At 39.6% G+C, this 20,033-nt stretch overlaps 1 protein-coding gene across 1 annotated transcript in view; it reads left to right on the top strand.

The window, feature by feature from the left end:
• The window catches only part of LOC126272123 (venom dipeptidyl peptidase 4-like), a 298,015-nt gene extending 284,071 nt beyond the window's left edge, over positions 1–13,944 (top strand). The window contains exons 12-16 of the mRNA XM_049974723.1: positions 1,377–1,561; positions 10,544–10,738; positions 12,966–13,126; positions 13,219–13,430; positions 13,530–13,944. Coding sequence (XP_049830680.1) covers positions 1,377–1,561; positions 10,544–10,738; positions 12,966–13,126; positions 13,219–13,430; positions 13,530–13,628 — 852 coding nt within the window. The 3' untranslated portion in view covers positions 13,629–13,944. The remainder of the gene's footprint in view (positions 1–1,376; positions 1,562–10,543; positions 10,739–12,965; positions 13,127–13,218; positions 13,431–13,529) is intronic.
• Positions 13,945–20,033: the final 6,089 nt, after the last annotated feature.

Genomic DNA, 20,033 nt, shown 5'->3' with positions numbered 1-20,033 from the left:
GGTTCTGATGTTTTCCTTACTGAGAGCTCTAATTGGTGGACCACTGCTGTGATCACAACATGTCCCAGAGAATTCAAAGGGAAGGACTGCCCTGGAGAGGTATGGTGCCAGTACAAACACCTAAGTGATACCAGCATGTAGCTGAATCTATTTGTGGCCAAGTGACTCTTGGAATCAGGCAGGTCTGCAGGCTAGTGATGTCTTGTGGTGCCCATGCTGCTGCCTGCCAGCCTGGTGAGCTTGCATGATATTCTATCTGTTGTCTTCTGATGTGACTCTTGTAGCTTCACTGGGTTGGGCCACTTGCATGATTCTGGTATGAGAAGCATTGCTGGTAGTGATGCTGGATGGCCCATATGTATCAGTATCTGTGGTAAGATTCACTGATGGCACTGCTGTCCTGACTGAAAGAGAGCAAGTACAGGACCTACTGAAAGAAATGAACAGGGCAATGAGTTCAGAGTATGAACTGAGAGTAAATTGAAGAAAGTCTAAAGCAATGAGCAGTATCAGAAATGAAAATTATGAGAAACCTAACATCAAAATTGTTGACCATGAAGCTGATGACATTAAAGAATTTTGCTACTTTGGAAGCAAAATAACACATGATACACAAAGCAAGGAGGACATAAAAAGCAGACTGGCAGAAGCAAATAGGGCATTTGTGGTCAAAAGAAATCTGCTGTAATCAGGCAAAGGCCTCAATATGATTAAGAAATTTTTGAGAATGTACATTTGGAGCACAGCATTGTACAGTAGTGAATCATGAACTGTGGAAAAACTGGGAAAGAAGAGAAGTGAAGCATCTGGGATGTGGCATTTCAGATGGTTTTTGAAAATTAAGTGATTGATAAGATTAGAAATGAAGAGAGTCTCCACAGAATTAATGAAGAAAAGAAAATATAATATTAAAACACCAACAATAAGAAGGGACAGGATGATAGGATGTGTGTTAAGAAATCAGGGAACATATTCCATATTACCTGAGGGAGCTCAAGAGGTAGGCACAGATTTGAGAACACTGAACAATTAATTGAAAAGTAAGGTGTTAATGCTACTCTGAGGTGAAGAGGTTGGCTCCAGAGAGTAATTTGTGTCAAGCTGCATCAAACCAGTCAGATGGCTGCTGACTCAAAAAAGCCAATCGGTATATCAGTGCATTGCTTTCCATTGACAGGTGAACTGCACTTAATTAACATATTGTCCAGCTGTCTTCTTAGACATCATTATGAAGATAAAATGAATTCCCCAACTAAATCAGAAGTTTACTTGTCAGCAGTTTAAGTTGTGAGTTATCATAATTGTTGCCTTCTCATATGGTTGTTTTTAAACATAGATTGGTAATAAGTGTGTTGTTTCCTTTTCCCTTGTATTAGGAGCAGAAGAGATTAATGGTGTGGGAAGAAAATAAAGAGCTGAAAGAACGTTTAAGTCTTACTCTTCTCCCAGCAACTATGAATCTGCAAGTTGATGTCCCAGAGGATTACAAAGCACAGGTCAGGTTGTGGTTACCTCCAACCTGGGATATAAGCAAAATGAAGTACCCTTTGGTTGTAGATGTGTGAGTATATTTTGTGTTAAATTAACTGTTATTAAAAATAATTGAAAATACATTAACTGATAAATAATTTAAGCCAAATAGGACATTTAGAAATAATTAGAAGACCAAACAATTATGAGAAAAGATATTACTACTTATTTTTACATGTTTGTGACAAATTAACACTGGTTGTTGGGTTGGGACACAAACTTAGGCACCTGTCTTTTACAGGCACTGCTCTTCCAACTGAGAGCACGGCATTCATGGAGAGAAACATACCAACTTAAAATTTGAGTAGAACCATGTGAAATGAATGAAAGACTCAACTGGAAGGTCAAGCACCACTTTCTGTCCCAGTTTAGAGTACTCGTCACATATGTGAAATAAAATAATTGAAAAGAACTACATTCAAGAGAAGTGCAGTTACTATACTTCTTGAAACAATGTGGTGAATTCATTGTGACAGCACTGTCAAAGTATAATGGCATTTTCCACTTATTGAAATTGTATTGTTTTTCAAATAACATAGAGAGAAAGAAAAAGAAGGAAATATTGTTGGCAACTGCAAAAGGCCTTCAAGTAAATTATACGTTACTCATTGTTTTGAAAGTCATATAGCTAATCATTAACATAATCAAGAATTCAGATCTCATCTCCTGTAGGCCTACTTTATTAGTTTGCCACCATATGACTGACATTTCTGGTGTCTCATTTTCGAACCAACATGTTCCACTCTTTATCACTCACATTAGTAAAATGCTGGTTTGTTATAGTTATACGTTCACTATTTGAGTCAGGTAGGCAGAAAACTATTTATCTGGATACCCAACTTTATAGAAATGACATCCAGACTTTGTGCTGCAAGATTTGCTGTATACCCAACTTTATAGAAATGACATCCAGACTTTGTGCTGCAGGATTTGCTTGTTAGTAGTGTTAATGTTATGTCAGGACTTGCTGTTAGCCTCAATAAAGTGACATAGGGCTGAAACACAAGCATCAGTGAACATTACAGTTGCAGACAGTCCACATAGGTGAGCAGGGCCTTACTCATAAACTTATTTTATAAAAACAACAGCAATAGTGCTGCTGCTCTTCATGAGTATTGATACATTAAAGGAATATGGAGAGGTCCCCTGGTTTGAAGAATATGCTTCAGAAGTTTGAATTAAATGGCAATCTGGAAACTGTTCCTGCAAGAGGCTGACAGCCAATTACACCATGAATTGTTGAAAAAGTTACTGTTGCCATGGTTGAGAATGCTGGACAGAATGTGTGATCTTCAAGCAGTACATAATCTGTATCATGACGTCTGAACATTCCATGATCCAGCATTCCACCTGAGATGTTTTGGGTAGCAGTAGAGCAATCTCTGCTGCGGTTTCAGGCTGTCATGGATGCAGATGTTCATCACATTGAGCAAATTTGTAACCTGGAATGTAAACATGGTGCACAATTAGCTGATGTTACCCTCTCATGTGGAAATTAAAATGTGTTTCTTGTAATGGTTTATTTGTTGTTTCTCTTCTGTGTGTCCTTAAAAATGTTTCCAAAAAGTTTCAGTATCCTGCAGCCACTTATTTTTCATAGGGCCTCTTTCAAGTAGTGAAAGTTTAATTCTAACTACCCTGTACTTTGGGAAGGGGGAAGGAGATGCTGATTTGTGGACAATTAGTAAAGAGCAGTGGAACAAAAGTGTTCATAGATCAGATTTATTTGTAATGTAAGTCAAATTTTGTTTGCAATTTAGTGTTAGTCAAACATTTGTCCTGTCAAATCATTTTAATTCATAAATAATTTTTAGGTCTACAATGGTTTGTACCAATGAAAAATCAGTTAGTATCATCAAAATGGATCAAAAGTAGTAGATATGAGTGCAAAATTACTTTGCATACACATTATTTTGCACATTTCTGGAAACTGTGGTTCTTCTAACTGCTGCAATATATCTATGTGCCATCTCTGATTACAAGCACATGTAATAATTTAAGGAGTGCAAAGAGCAACTCTTCAAATAGTTTGAGTGCCGGATTGTCAATAGGCACATAAACAAAACTGCAAACTTGAAGGAGGGAAAGATGATGACTGACATTAAACTTACTATGGAGGTTGAAAGTGACAGGATGCTTCCATTCTTCGACATTATGGTTTACAAAATACCAGATAGTAATCTGGGACATGGTGTTCACTGAAAGCTGATGTGCAGTGATCGGTACCTGCATGCTAAGAGTTGTGGTCCAACGTACCAATGCAGTGGAGCCCTTAGGACCGTGGTACAAAGAACATATGCCATTTCTGATGCTGATAGTTTAACCCAAGTACTTGCACATTTGATGGCTGTTTTTAAGGAAAATGGATACTCAGAGAAGCAGATTCATTGGGCTATGGAGTTTGGACCATCACTGGAGGTGCATAGATTGGCGGTCTTAATTACTTATGCCGGGGGCATATCGTCTAAGATTCGAAGAATTTTAAGGCATTTTAACATTAAGAGTGTGTTCTGTCCACCTTCCAAAATTAGGGCACTACTTAGCTCTGTGAAAGATGATTTGAGGCTTCGGAAGTCTGGTATACACAAAATTCCATGTCATTGTGGGAAGGCTTACTTCAGCCATTCAGTTTTCACAGTTCATGTTAGGTGCATGTGTGGATTTTCGCCGTCATATCAGGCTGTAACAGCTGGAAAAATCGGTGGTAGCATAACATTGTTTAAATGAGGGTCATGGTATGAAAAGAAATCTGATGAAACTGCATTAGTTACCAACACTTTAAAATTTTTGAGACAGTGTTTATATAGAGGCAATTGAAATAGGTTGGTGGATAATTTGATTAAAAGAGGCCAATGGGTTTCCTCTCAGCAGCACATGGAACCCTGTACTATCTCGCATCAAAACAGAATGTTCTTCAGTCCGGCCAGTCTGAGAGTTTGACAATTGGCTCAGTGCGGTATATCACTGCCGCCAGTGTTCTACTAAGGGCGGCACCACATGCCCAGGCTTGGAGGACAGCAGCTGTGATGGGCAGTGCATGCACTGTGTACAGTACAGAGGCCTATGTTGGATGATTTGCAGCTCACTGGGACTCAGCAGCAGAAGCAGTATTCTCCTGAATTTTAAATCAAATATACATTTTTTCACAAGCAACATATTTCAAATTAACTTTGACATAGCTTCCAGAAACATTATGTATCAAAAAATTGATTCCATGCCACTTCATTCATATTGACTGAAAGACAATGCCCTGTTTCCCACTTAATGCCAGTGTTACCATTGTGAGTGGCATGAAATTCTGGGTTCCATAGTATTCAGCTCACTGCTAATCAAAGAGAAAATCCAAATAGTAAATGCATTTGTATTCAATAATTTGTCATGAGAGCTACAAAACAGTTATATCACTGAATTTGTATAGACAAAAACTGTTTCTTAGGATCATTTATTTATTCTTTTTTGTGTGTGCTAGTAATATTAACTCTTTCATAGGTCTCATGACATACAGAGTGAATCAGAAGTAATGTCCCATATGACAAAGTCTATATTAGTGATTCAATAATTTTGGCCTGTAGAACAAAATTGTTTCCTGGAATATAACAGGAATGACCATTTGAAGCAAAAACGTTGAGTAAATGTGGGCTCTAAAATGCAGACCTTAGGAGCTATGATGTATTCATTACTCATCCTCACTGCTATGAAATACATCTCTTGAACAATTGCTCATAGCTCTTAAGGTATGCATTCTAGAGCCCATGTTAATTAGAAATTTTTTTTCTTCTTTTGGTCCACATTACTTCCTCCCAGAATATGAAAAGCAAAGAGTTTACAGTAGAAGAGATTCATTTAACATCATTGTAGAGGCCATGTTTATAACATTTCTTTGCTTTGAATGACTGCTCCTGTCATTTCCCTGAAAATGACTTTGTCCTACAGGCCGAGACTTTTGAATCACCAATGTAGACTTTGTCATATAGGATATGACTTCTGATTCATTCTGTATATAAAATTTTATTTGAAAATCAATGTTGATGTCTTAAATTGATGGTTAATATGACTACAAAAAACCACTGATCATTATTTTAAAAGCTATTTATGACTGTTTATTAATGGGAAAATAGATTTCAAATATCTTTAATCTAGCAAAGCACATTCAGGATGAAAAAGTTTTGTGACTTAGTTTGTACATGAATGAACACGGCTGGGTGCAGAAAACAAGCACCAGAGCTAACACAATAATAAACACTGTCCATTTCCCAGAATAGGTGGTAATCGTACAGTTGCAGTGATTTGAAAGCTATGCATTTTTGCACAGAATGTAAGGAAGTGCACCTTCCTACTTGGGAGATGTCATGCACTAATTATTTTCCTTGTGAATGAGATAATCTGTTGCCCTGTTTTGTTTGTCAAATATCTGAGTAGAGTGGAAACCATACTCCCTCAATACGTAGGTTTACCATTATTTTTCAATCCAACCAGGGACATGTTACCACATTATTTTGGATCTGACACAGGACACATTTTTGAAATTAGTTAAAACAGTTTAGTGAAACATTAACTGTATTTATTCAGCTACAATTTTGTTCTAGACAAGACTTTTTTTTCAGAAATGGTGTTCATATCTAGCAGTTTGCTGTGAAAATCTTTAGTGGCACACTCCAGATCACATTAACCCCATCTTTGGGTTTATAGAACTTTGGTGAAGCAGCAGCATTAATAGTACTACTATGTTTAGCTGCTTCCACATGGCCTTTAGTATCACCATTTCCTTTATGTACTGGTACATGGTGTGCAGCAAACATGTTCTTTGTTATTGTTATTACATAATTTCAAAAAGTTATATTTCTTTTGTAAGTTTACGTTAAACACACACTTTCTTATGCCTATTGCTGATTGATGAGACAAACAAGGAATAGAGTTAAAATAATTAAAAAAACCTAAACATGTTGCCCCTATTGTGCTGCCAAATGACTAAGTATAAAGCAGTGGTGGAACCCATAGCCACTCTTCTCCTGCAACATCAGTGCTTGTTTCATCTTTGGCAAGAGAGGTACAACCATAAGAGAACGCTTAAAAATGCAATATTGAACATATAGGTTTACATTTTTTATAAAACTCCTTTCCTGTCATCAGAATCTCAGTCCCTGGATATTTTTGCAACCCTGTACACTACCCTGGTTAGTACAAAGAAACCAGGATTGCCCAGGTTAATCCTGGGCATATGGTAAGCCTGATTATAAATTACTCAATGGGTTTTTGTTCGAATTTCCATAGCCAAACGAAGAGGAGGAATGGACAAATGTGACTTCAAATTGACCGTTGTGAGGAATAGTTCTGATAAAAAGGGGTTATTTGCTTGAAAATAATTTGGGCAATAAAAAAAGTTAATTATTTATTTGAAGGAAAATTGAAATATTTCATGAGCAGCTGTTACTACCTGTGTAAATGAAGTATCGAAACGTTTATTTCGTGAAGGCCTTGCTGCTTTGCACATAAAAAGTCCCATGGATGTGATGTTTAACTGTCAAAAAGGTTCCTTTGAATCAAGTATTAAATTTAAGACATTTTGAGAACTGAGCATGCTGGGAAGGCAAATGAGATGTCAAAAAGTTCATCTCACCAAGGCCCAGTTGTTTTGTGCATAATAAATTATTTTAGTGTGATATTTAACTGTCAAAATGGATTTCCTTGAATCAGATACTAAATTCAGGACATTTTGAGAATAGGATACACTATAAAAACAGATGAGAAGTCAAAAAGATCATGCTTTCTGAACAAAACTTAACTAAAACTCTTTTTTTCCAAAAAAAAAAAAAGTTTGGTCTTATTTATTGTGAAATGATTTGTCTAGAACCAAGAAGAAACAGATAAGAGAAACATTTGATATGAAACTTCCTTGCAGAATAAAACTGTGTGCCAGATCGAGACTCGAACTCGGAACCTATGCCTTTCGCGGGCAGGTGCTCTACCATCTGAGCTACCCAAACACGACTCATTGACCTGTCCTCACAGCTTCATTTCTGCCAGTACCTCATCTCCCTCCTTCAAAACTTCACAGAAGCTCTTCTGCGAACCTCATTCTGGAAACATCCCACAGGCTGTGGCTAAGCCATGTCTCCGCTATATCCTTTCTTCCAGGAGTGCTGGTTCTGCAAGGTTCACAGAAGAGCTTCTGTGAAGTTTGGAAGGTAGGAGATGAGGTACTGGCAGAATTGAAGCTGTGAGGATGGGTTGTGAGTTGCGCTTGGGTAGCTCAGATGGTAGAGCACTTTCCCACGAAAGGCAAAGGTCCCGAGTTCAAGTCGTGGTCCGTCACATCATTTTAATCTGCCAGGAAGTTTCATATATATGCACACTCTGCTGCAGAGTGAAAATCTCATTTGACATGTCTTTAAATGTACTTCAAACCATGTACAGCAAATGAGATGCTGATTGAGAACTTAAAATTTGAGGTTTGACTCAGAATCTTAGAACTTTAAAGAGCACTAGAGGATATTTGTCAAGTGAGTAGTAGACTGTGCAGTTCACCGGTGTGTGACCCTGACATATTTCTATCACCCATGCCTAAAGGTGTAAAAAGAGCTTTACCAATTCTTCAATCCAAAGTTTTTCAATAGATATCCCTTCAAAAATCAAGAAAGAGAATGGCATTTTTAGTTGGCACCTCATTTACTGTATATGATTTTGATCATCATTCAAAGTCATGTAAAATTTTCCCCACTATCTTTTCTTTCTTAATTTTGGATAAATCATTTGATGAAACATTTTATTGTTTGTTTTTGTGTAGCTTGTTACGTCAGTGCTCTTACTACACCTACAACACTCTTGAGTGGCATTCAGTAAGTAATGCAACACATTTTATTTTTGAAAGTAGGTTGTTTTTATTCAGGACTCCAGTACACTATAAGTCCCTACTCTCTTAGCTGCAAAATCCTATTTTTCAACGTAATCTCCATTCAATATGACCTGCCTTATGCCATGTTGCTGGGAGGGCCTGTATGCCCCCATGATCCCACTCTGCTGGTTGACACCAGAGGAAAATCTCACTGCATCAATAACCTCCCCATTATCTATGTACTGCTTCCTGTGAAGTGCATCCTCCATTAGGCCAAACAGATGGAAGTAGGAAGGTGCTTGGTCTGGGCTGTAGGGTGGATAGGGAGAAACAGTTCAGTCAAGTTTCGTGATTTCCTCTCAGGTGCACAGACATGTGTGAGGGCTTGCATTGTCACAGAGAAAGAGAAGTTTGTTTGCATTTTTGTAACAATGAACGTGCTGAAGTCACTTCTTGAATTTCCTGAGATTAGCGCAGCACACTTCAGAGTTGATTGTTGCATTGTGAGGGAGAATACCAAAGAGAATAACATCTTCAGAGTTCCAGAAGACAATCAGTATGACTTTTCCAGCTGAAGATGTGTCTTTGAACTTTTTCTTCAGAGGAGAGGTCGTGTGACGCCACTCCATGGATTGTTGTTTTCTTTATAAAGCGATGAACCCTTGTTTCACTGTCTGTGATGATGTTCAACAAGAAATTGTCATGGTCAGCCTCGTAACACACAGAACATTCCACACAGATGGTCCTTCATTGCTCTTTATGGTGGCAAGGAATCCACCCTAATTGGTGATGAACAAGTATGTCGGCGCTATCAACAGAGATGTCCAATTGTGCAGCAAGGTGTTTGATCGATTGTGAGTCATCAGTCACCTCGAACAAGAGTGTCCACATGTTCTAACATTGCAGGATTCACAGCTGTGTGCGATGATGACAGACACCTCACACAATGACTCACCATGATTTTGTTCACTGCTAGGTCTCCATAGACATTGTGCAATGACCTACAAATATCTGCAGTAGTCTGGTTTTCTGCCAAATGGAAACTCAATGACAGCATTCTGCTTGGAATGCACCTACATTACAGACACCATTTTGAAGGCTATGTATATCGTTGCCACCTATTCAAACTTCATTAAACTATAGAGGCTGAAGTGTAAATATTCCATGATGTACCAAAACAAATGCCACATTTTTTTTTGTTTTTCCAACTTAAATTTCCCAAGAAAAAAAGTGTTGCATAACTTATTGAATGCCTCTCATAGTTGTCAGAATACGTGGGCTCTTGGACATATATTCCATTTACTTCTAATATTTAAATTAAACAGATCATGATTTCTGTTCCCTTACATAGACAGATGAGAGTGGTCTGTGTAAAGTTACATAAATGATTTGTCTGAAGTACAGTATCAGATAAAAACAGCAGCTTAGTAACTGAAGAAGAGGGACAGTGGTTAAAAGTACGTAGCTGGTTTTCTCTTGTTATAGAAGAACACACATAAAGTAATTCTGAAGAAATTCCCCCAATTAATCAGTATGAGATAGTTAATACTAGTCATAATGTGTTGTTAGTATACTTTACAGAAATATGCTGTGCTAGCTGCTTCCACCTGTTAATGTATAACGTGATGAATTCCACATCCTGACTTCTCTCCTTCATGATGAGATTTATAGGACATGATGTGTGAATGAATGAATACCAAGTACATATGCATTGTATATTTGGCATTGGAATACCTCATTCAATTAATTTCAAATTGTGCTTCAGTGCTTCTTCCATGCATTTATTCTTGTTTGTTGGCCAAATTTCTGTCCTAGTGATTGTTTATTCATGATACTGAGTAGCCGAAATCTGAGTCTTACAGTTTGTATTTGTTTACATATAAGATCATTCCTGAAACTTAAAAGTTGCTCTTACCATACAAATCAGTGTAACTTTTGCCATCTGTTTACACTATTTTTCTCCATTCTGCCATACTCCTGTTTCTGGAAAATAAGATTCTCAAAGTTTGATATATATGTTTTTCAGTCTCTTTACATTCTTGCAAGCAATGCCAAATCTTCTATTGCTTTGGTGAGTGAGAAGAAATTCCATTTCAACTAGCTCTGAAGCATTCTAGTATTATTGTAATAATAAAATATTTATCATAATATTATGTAACGTGCTGAAAATCTAATTTGCAGGTTCAGTGCACCATCTTCCTGTGACATAACAGATAAATATGAGGTGGACTGGCGAACATATTTAACAGTAAACAGGAGTGTTGTATATGCTGTTATTGAAGGAAGGGGATCAGGCTGCAAAGGTGACAGGATAATGCATGAAGTTTATAGAAATCTTGGTCAGTTTGAAGTTGAAGATCAAATTCATGTTACAAGGTAAAAGTACTGCATATTTATCTTCTTAATTTCACATAAAATTGATTTCTCATTATAACAATGCTTCAGAACTGAGCTCGACAACAAAAAGGCTAATGTTGTTACATCAATAACTTCACTGCACTGATGCATCGCTTCCCCTGATGTTGACATACGCACATAAAAAAAAAAAATTTGCATCACCTCAGTTCCAAGAGCTCTGGAACCTGTAGAGAAAATCAGAATAAAGATGAACATAAACATCATTTCCGCACTTTTTATTTCTCATGAAAACCAACAATGCATGTTGTACCACCATACAGCAAGACCTTCAGAGATGGTGGTCCAGATTGCTGTACACACCAGTACCTCTAAGACCCAGTAACACATCCTCTTGCATTGATGCATGCCTGTATTTGTCATGGCATACTATCCACAAGTTCATCAAGACAGTGTTGGTCCAGATTGTCCCACTCCTCAACTGCAATTCGGCATAGATCCCTCAGAGTGGTTGGTGGGTCTCGTCATCCATAAACAGCCCTTTTACAATCTGTCCCAAGCAAGTTTGATAGGGTTCATGTCTGGAGAACATGCTGACCACTCTAGTTGATCGATTTCATTACCCTAAAAGAAGTCATTCACAAGATGTGTGTGATGGGGGCATGAATTGTCACACATGAAGACAAATGCCTCGCCAATATGGTGCCTATATGGTTGCACTACCGGTCGGAGAGTGGCATTCACATATTGTACAGCTGTTACGGCGCCTTCCATGACCACCAGCAGCATATATATGTCGGCCCCACATAACACCACTCCAAAACAGCAGAGAACCTCCAACTTGCTGCACTTGCTAGACAGTGTGTCTAACTCATTCAGCCTGATCAGGTTGCCTCCAAATACCTCTCTGACAATTATCTGGAAGGCATATGTGACACTCATCGGAGAAGAGAAGATGATGCCAGTCCTGAGAGGTCCTTTCGGCATTTTGTTGGGCCCATCTGTATCGTGCTGCATGGTGCTGTGGTTGTAAAGATGGACCGCGCCACGGTCGTCAGGAGTGGAGTTGAGCATCATGCAGCGTATTGAGCACATAACATGACATCCTGTGACTGCACGAAAAGCATTATTCAACATGGTGACATTGCTGTCAGGGTTCCTCCAACCCATAATCCATACGTAGTGGTCACCCACTGCAGTAGTAGCCCTTGGATGGCCTGAGTGAGCCATGTCATCGACAGTTCCTGTCTCTCTGTATCATCTCCATGAACAAACAACATCGCTTTGGTTCACTCCCAGACACCTGGACATTTCCCTTGTTGAGAGTCCTTCCTGGCACAAAGTAACAATGCGGACATGATTCAACCAAGGTATTGACCATCTAGGCATGGTTTAACTACAGACAACATGAGCCGTGTACCTCCTTCCTGGTGGAATGACTGGAACTTATTGGCTTTGGATGCCCTCTATCTAATAGGCACTGTTCATACATGGTTGTTTGCATCTTGGGGTGGGTTTAGTGACATCTCTGAATAGTCAAAGAGACTTTGTCTATGATACAATATCCTCAGTCAATGTCTATCTTCAGTAGTTCTGAGAACTGGGGTGATGCAAAACTTTTTTTGATGTTTGTAGATTCCAATGTCAGTAGATAATTTCAGAAAATGTTTATACATGCAAGATATGCTACCGTGCTTTCATGTAAAACTTTTTTAAGTCTTTCTCCCTTAAAACTTTTTAAAGTGCTTCTCTTGTTGTAGTGAAGAAACTGCCAGGATGAGAACTGTACACCACCCATTTGTTTTTAGATCACATCAGTCTCCTGTCTCCTGTTTTATCTATAAGTAATACAGTTTTCTCTACTGGCTCGAGCTGCCAGAGACTGTGGTCATGTGTGTGTGTGTTGCATTTGCATGAGTATGTGTGTTTCTGTTTTCAACAAAGGCCTTGTTGGCTGAAAGCTCACTTTCCATCACTTTTTTGTTGTGCTTATCAGTGGTTCAGCATCTTCACTATATGGTGAGTAGCAACTACCCTTTTTGCAATATTGTTACATTCGATCCTGGATTTTTCAGTTTTTATTACTTAACTTGTTGTCTGTAAATTAATATTTAAGGTATAATGTGTTTATAGCAAAGATATTCCTTAAGTTAAGCCATAAAAAATGTGAATCCTTCATTCATTTTACTTTTACTGATGCCAAAATGAACTGCTATATTGAGAAACATACAAACTTAATTGTTTCTAGGAGACTTTTGGATATATTGAACTTCATTGAGAGTTCTAAAATTGCTGTATGGGGCTGGAATTATGGCGGTTATGTGACATCACAAATCATGGCAAAAGATAAAGGGAACATATTCAAGTGCGGCATTGCTGTTTCACCCATAACTAGTTGGCTGCACTACCGTATGTTTTTAAGTTCTGATATGAATAACTAAATTTAGTGTTTATTAGTAACATCATTTGATTAGTCTAATAAATACGTTTATGTTGTCCAGATGCCATGTACACAGAACGGTATATGGGCCTTCCTACAGTAGAAGATAATCTTGAGAACTACGTTACATCAGATGTTCTAAACGATACTGAGAACATAAGGAACAAAAAATTCTTTTTAATTCATGGAACAATGGATGACAATGTTAACTATCAACATTCTATGCTGCTTGCTAAAAACCTTCAGAGTAAAAATATTCTTTTCAGGCAAATGGTAAGCGCTTATTCTGAAGAGATTAATTTTAGTATTCAGACTATAATTAATCATGATAATTGACTGACTGATCACTTTTATGTCACTACCTCATTGCAGAGCTATGCAGATGAAAGGAATGACCTCTTCCAAGCCCGTACACATCTTTATAAGACAATGGAAAAATATTTGGAAGAATGTTCAGTTTTAGAGTGGTAAAGATAAAGTGTACTGATGATCTTCAGCATATTTTAAGAACTGTCATGCGTGTTCATAGAACTAAATACAGTCAAAACATATTTTTTCTGTCACTCTCAAGAATCCAAAAGTAGTAAATGTCTTAGTAACCCTCATTGCTAAAGCATGGAGCTACACTTTATGGGTTCTATACTTTAACATTGTCAAAATATTGTAAAAAAATATGTAATGGGAATATACTCATAGACAAACTGTAAATATATTTGTATAAAAGCTATTGAAAAACCAGCCAAAAGAAAGAGGTCTAAAACATAAATTTCTTCTTTTGTATTCTGTATATTACTCTTCTGGCGTCTTCTGATTGCCAAAAATGTAATAACCAAACTTGTACAAGTGCAGAATACTTTGTGTGTGGCTTTTCAAATGCTCTCTGTATTTTTAACAAGGACCCAGTTACCTCAGAAGCAAATTTGACTTATAAATGTTTGTTCTCGCATCTGTTCTTCGTTTGAATCTACTTTGTAAATATAATAATGACCTTTTTTCGCTAGATTATATATGTTTAACTTTGACATTTCAAATATTTGCCAAATAAGCACCTTTTAAATTTATGGTTTCTGCTAGGCAAGACAATAATGTGGAATGCATTAGTTTATACTGAGTGACAAAAATTCCAGACTGCTATCAACATTGGTGAGTGTCATCCACAGAAATATATCTGACACGTTTATATGATTCTCCACAGTGAATTCTCAAGTGCTGTCTGCACTGTAATTAGCACATCACAAGTGTTGCAAATTAGTTGCTGTCAATGTAATTTACATCTGCTGATGCTTATAAGAAATTGTTGTAACATTCTGGAAAACAACAGCTTTTAGAATAAATATCCAGGATATAAAAGAAATATGCTTGTGGAGACAGTTCATTGCTCAACAATACACCATATTATCTTAAAAACTAATGATACGCAAAATCAGAGAATGAAGCACATAAAAAAGAAACTAGCCATCAATGAACAAGTACATGAAATGACCTAATGATATTTTACACAAATCATATCAGCCATAAAATGAATCATTTGAGGAAATGAGATTCTCACTGGTCATTTTCTGACCTCATGGACCATTCTTAATTTACTGGCTCACTAATAAACAACAAAACACGTATTTTGTTCACATGTGCTCATCACTTTAAATGAGAGAACCCTCATTAAATATTTAATTATAAATAAACATGGCCTGTTTCAATGGTTCTCTTAGAATTTACGTAGGTTGCACCATATTCAAATGACATGCTACTTTATTAGTCACTAAAATAAATAATTACTTTATTAATTATTAAATACACTCCTGGAAATTGAAATAAGAACACCGTGAATTCATTGTCCCTGGAAGGGGAAACTTTATTGACACATTCCTGGGGTCAGATACATCACATGATAACACTGACAGAACCACAGGCAACAGAGCATGCACAATGTCGGCACTAGTACAGTGTATATCCACCTTTCGCAGCAATGCACGCTGCTATTCTCCCATGGAGACGATAGTAGAGATGCTGGATGTAGTCCTGTGGAACGGCTTGCCATTCCATTTCCACCTGGTGCCTCAGTTGGACCAGCGTTCGTGCTGGACGTGCAGACCGCATGAGACGACGCTTCATCCAGTCCCAAACATGCTCAATGGGGGACAGATCCGGAGATCTTGCTGGCCAGGGTAGTTGACTTACACCTTCTAGAGCACGTTGGGTGGCACGGGATACATGCGGACGTGCATTGTCCTGTTGGAATATCAAGTTCCCTTGCCAGTCTAGGAATGGTAGAACGATGGGTTCGATGACGGTTTGGATGTACCGTGCACTATTCAGTGTCCCCTCGACGATCACCAGAGGTGTACGGCCAGTGTAGGAGATCGCTCCCCACACCATGATGCCGGGTGTTGGCCCTGTGTGCCTCGGTCATATGCAGTCCCGATTGTGGCGCTCACCTGCACGGCGCCAAACACACATACGACCATCATTGGCACCAAGGCAGAAGCGACTCTCATCGCTGAAGACGACACATCTCCATTCGTCCCTCCATTCACGCCTGTTGCGACACCACTGGAGGCAGGCTGCACGATGTTGCGGCGTGAGCGGAAGACGGCCTAACGGTGTGCGGGACCGTAGCCCAGCTTCATGGAGACGGTTGCGAATGGTCCTTGCCGATACCCCAGGAGCAACAGTGTCCCTAATTTCCGGGGAAGTGGCGGTGCGGTCCCCTGCGGCACTGCGTAGGATCCTACGGTCTTGGCGTGCATCCGTGCGTCGCTGCGGTCCGGTCCCAGGTCGACGGGCACGTGCACCTTCCGCCGACCACTGGCGACAACATCGATGTACTGTGGAGACCTCACGCCCCACATGTTGAGCAAATCAGCGGTACGTCCTCCCGGCCTCCCGCATGCCCACTTATGCGCCCTCACTCAAAGTCCGTCAACTGCACATACGGTTCACGTTTATGCTGTCGCGGCATGCTACCAGTGTTAAAGACTGTGATGGAGCTCCGTATGCCATGGCAAACTGGCTGACACTAACGGCGGCGGTGCACAAATGCTGCGCAGCTAGCGCCATTCGACGGCCAGCACCGCGGTTCCTGCTGTGTCCGCTGTGCCGTGCGTGTGATCATTGCTTGTACAGCCCTCTCGCAGTGTCCGGAGCAAGTATGGTGGGTCTGACACACCGGTGTCAATGTGTTCTTTTTTCCATTTCCAGGAGTGTACATCTTAAATCAGCATAAATAACACATTAGGAGAATGGGACTGGCTATTGCCTCAAAACTCTGTATTCATATTACATACATATGTTAAGGATTTAGAGTTCTAGCACATTTCCGTAATCAAACATAATTAAAATGTGTGTTAATATTGTGTATACTTCCAATTGTGATACAAGGTGATCAGTGATGATAACTGGCACTTTAAGCTATCATTTGACATATTGTTTTTGACTGTGTCTTTATGCATGTATGTGCTGTTAACTTTTGTATGTTTGTTGTAGAAATGCTGTTTTATGCAAACTGTTTCAAGTTTCTTAATTTTTTAGTGCAGCTCTTGTTGGTTAGTTGTATGAGTTTGTATCATTGGTACAAACATTTTTGTGTATCTTGAATTTATACAGCATTAGATGAAGATCTGAAAACTGATTTTTGCAATATCAGCATGGGTTCTTTTCATAGCTTGACATGAGGCCTGGCATTATAGCTTCATGTTCTGTCTCATTGCCAGGCTAGTCACTTAGCTGCTTCATATGGTGCCCAGGAAATTCTTTTGCCCAGCGCTCCTCTAGCACCACCTGGGAACACAACTCTACTTCACAAAGTTAGCAATAGCCTCAGCCCTGTGTTTACAATTCTCACCCAGTTTTGGCCAAGCAGTGAGTGTTGCCTTACATATTGAGTACTGAGAATTATAAATGAAAGGACTGAAGAATACAAAAACTTCTGCATAACTGAAGTTGTCTTTGTCAGTGAGCAATTTATCTAACAATGGAAACTCCAGATAGGAGTACATTATCGAGTAATTTATCTGCCATATAAAATACTCACAGTAAGCTGTGCCACAGATTTATCTTTGCACCAATGATCTAATATAATGAATTTTGTAATCTATTTCAAGCTTTGTAAATATATTTTATTATATTCACACAGTCAAATGCTGTGGTGTTGTAACACTGTGTGTATGGTATGTGTGTGTGTGTGAAAGAGAGATAGGGGGAGAGAGAGAAAGAGAGAGAGAGAGAGAGAGAGAGAGAGAGAGAGAGAGAGAGAGAGTACTTCACAAATATTAATATCCATTGCTGTGGTAATGGGGTAATATTTCAATATTTAATTATATTCCTGCAAATTCAAACTACCAAACATTCTCTACATATTGCAAACCAAGCATGTGAAGTCAGAAATTCTAAAGCACTCATGAAGGGCAAGAATAAAGAACCTGAAATGACAGTGTGCCATGGAAATGCATCATGCCAATTAAATTAGTTAGTAATGATTAAAACGGAACACTGTGTGTAAGCTATTGTAATTTCTGATACTGGGAAATACAAGATGGAATAAGGACAATATGAAGTGGGTAGATTACTATTCACAACATACAGAAGGTGCTGAGCAGCAGAAAGGCACATTAAAAGAAGGCCGGCTATTAGATATTTAATCTGTCAGACAGGGTCCTCCTTCAGATGCAGTAAAACAAACACACACACACACACACACACACACATGCACATACACTCATTCGTTCATTCACTCAACTCACATACACAAACATGGCCACTGCTACCTGTGGCTGCTAAGGCTGCACTGTTTTCAGCAATGATCTTGGCTGCGGTGGGATGTGGGGTACGGATGGGGCAGTGATGGTGAGGGTTAGCAGAATAAGGGGAAGATGCTGTAGTGCTGCCTGTGGAAGTGTACAAAAGGGACAGAGCATGGACAGGTTCCTGGGCTCAAGGTAAAGTATCAGGAGGCTGTGCTGGGTGGGAAAAGGAGAGAGGAGAGAGGCAGAGAAGGGAAAATAACTATGCAATGCTTCGGGGAGATAGCATGTACGTGTGAGGTTGGAATGGGGCAAGGAAAGGGATAGAAGCAGTTGAGGAATGGGGCTAGTGAAGGTTGAGGTCAAGAGGGTTGCAGGAATAGAAAACATGTTGTAGGGAAAGTACCCATGAGCCCAATTCAGAAGATTTGGTGTTGGTGAGAAAAAATGGGGTGTTGAGGATATTTCTCATTCTAGAGCACAACAAGAGATGGTCAAACCCCTGGCAGAGAACATGATTCAGTTGTTCCACTCAAGGATGGTACTGAGTAACAAGATGGGCTTTTGTGGACAATTACTAGGTATGTAGGGAATGGTAGGTGAATGAGAAGGCAATACTCAGAACATCCATTTCTGGACAAAGTGGGTAGAGTAGTTTCAGTCCATGAAGACCTCCCACCATATTTGGAGAGGGACTGCTCATCACAGCAGATGTGACAACCGAAGGTGGCTAGACTGTATAAAAAGAACTTCTTGGTGCAGTATGTGTGGCAGCTATCAAAATGGAGGTATTGTTGATGGTTGATAAGTTTTATGTGAATGGAAATACTGATAGTGTCATATTTGAGGTAGAGATCAACATCAAAGGAAATGGCTTATTGGGATGAGGAGGGTAAGGACAGTTTATCCACATTGATGTCGTCTACCAACTTAACTGCTAACACCATCAACCATTCTATGTGGATGCTGTCAGTCAGTATGAATGGCCACTGCATAACAGTGGGAAAGAGACAGCTATGCCACCTATATTGGCAACTTCTGCCATCAAATGTATCAGGATGACCAAATGTAGTGGAAAGAGGTAGGAAGCACCATATTAAGACTTGTTCGAGCTTTCCAAGTGACTTATTGTTTCAAACTACAGTACACCGCAGTCTGTGTCACAGGGCACTGCAATTCTGAGGAAGCACACCAGCAGCCTGTGCAGTTCAATGCTATGTTGAGCCGACCTTGTATGCCAGTGGAGTTTTGGCATCACCAGGATGCCGGCAGCTGACTTGGCAGTCTGCGTCCCAGCCGACTCAGTGCTGCGTGGTGTGTGCCGCAGGCGACCAGCTGCGTCCTACTCGCTGGCATGGCTGAGATCGCGTGCCTGCAGTCCAGCATCCAAATCTGCAACCGTCACCTCTGGATGCCTCTGGCATATGTTGGAAGACAGGATGCTTGCCCGTGGTTGTGAGCTGAAGAGTGACCCGCTGCTGGCTGGCTGCCTACGGTCCCCACATCGGCCTCAGAGAGTTGAACCAGTGACCCGCCGTGGACTGGAGTGCTAGCGTCCCATCTGCTGCTGTGTGTAGCTGGTGGTATAACACACCTCACCATCCAGAAGAGCTGCCACACTTCAATGCATCTCGTTAGAAACCTGCACCTATTTATACGAGGCTGTGCGCCTCTGTTTTGCCATATGCACCACTTTGCGTCACATACTCATAACACACTATGTTGGCCAGTGGGCTCCTTCTGCCTATGATTTGTGACATTCAAAACCACTATATATACTCTTTCAGCAATTTGACGACCCTGTGACCTCTATTCTACTTTGCAACTGTTGGTATGCGTAACTCACTGCAATCTGGCCCGCACCTGGCTGTAACTTGTGCTCAGAATATTGCACAAAACTAACTTTCCCTGTCCTAAACAGTGGTACTGCTACATTATTCCCCTCTTCAGAAAGACCCGTTCCCCAGGTCAACCCTTAACTAGCTCTCAAATTGTTTGGGTCAGCACCTATGGCATATTTCCTTACTATTAGAAAACTTAAATGTGGTCTAGTGCCCCTTAAAACCATGACATGAAACAAAACATAAAAATTCCCTGCTGGATGACCACTGCTCAGTCAACTCCTTACCTATTCATC

Source organism: Schistocerca gregaria, chromosome 5, assembly GCF_023897955.1.
Source record: "Schistocerca gregaria isolate iqSchGreg1 chromosome 5, iqSchGreg1.2, whole genome shotgun sequence".
NCBI lineage: Eukaryota > Metazoa > Arthropoda > Insecta > Orthoptera > Acrididae > Schistocerca > Schistocerca gregaria.
Note: the sequence above shows the minus strand (reverse complement) of the source record. Positions and strands in the feature narration are given on the sequence as shown.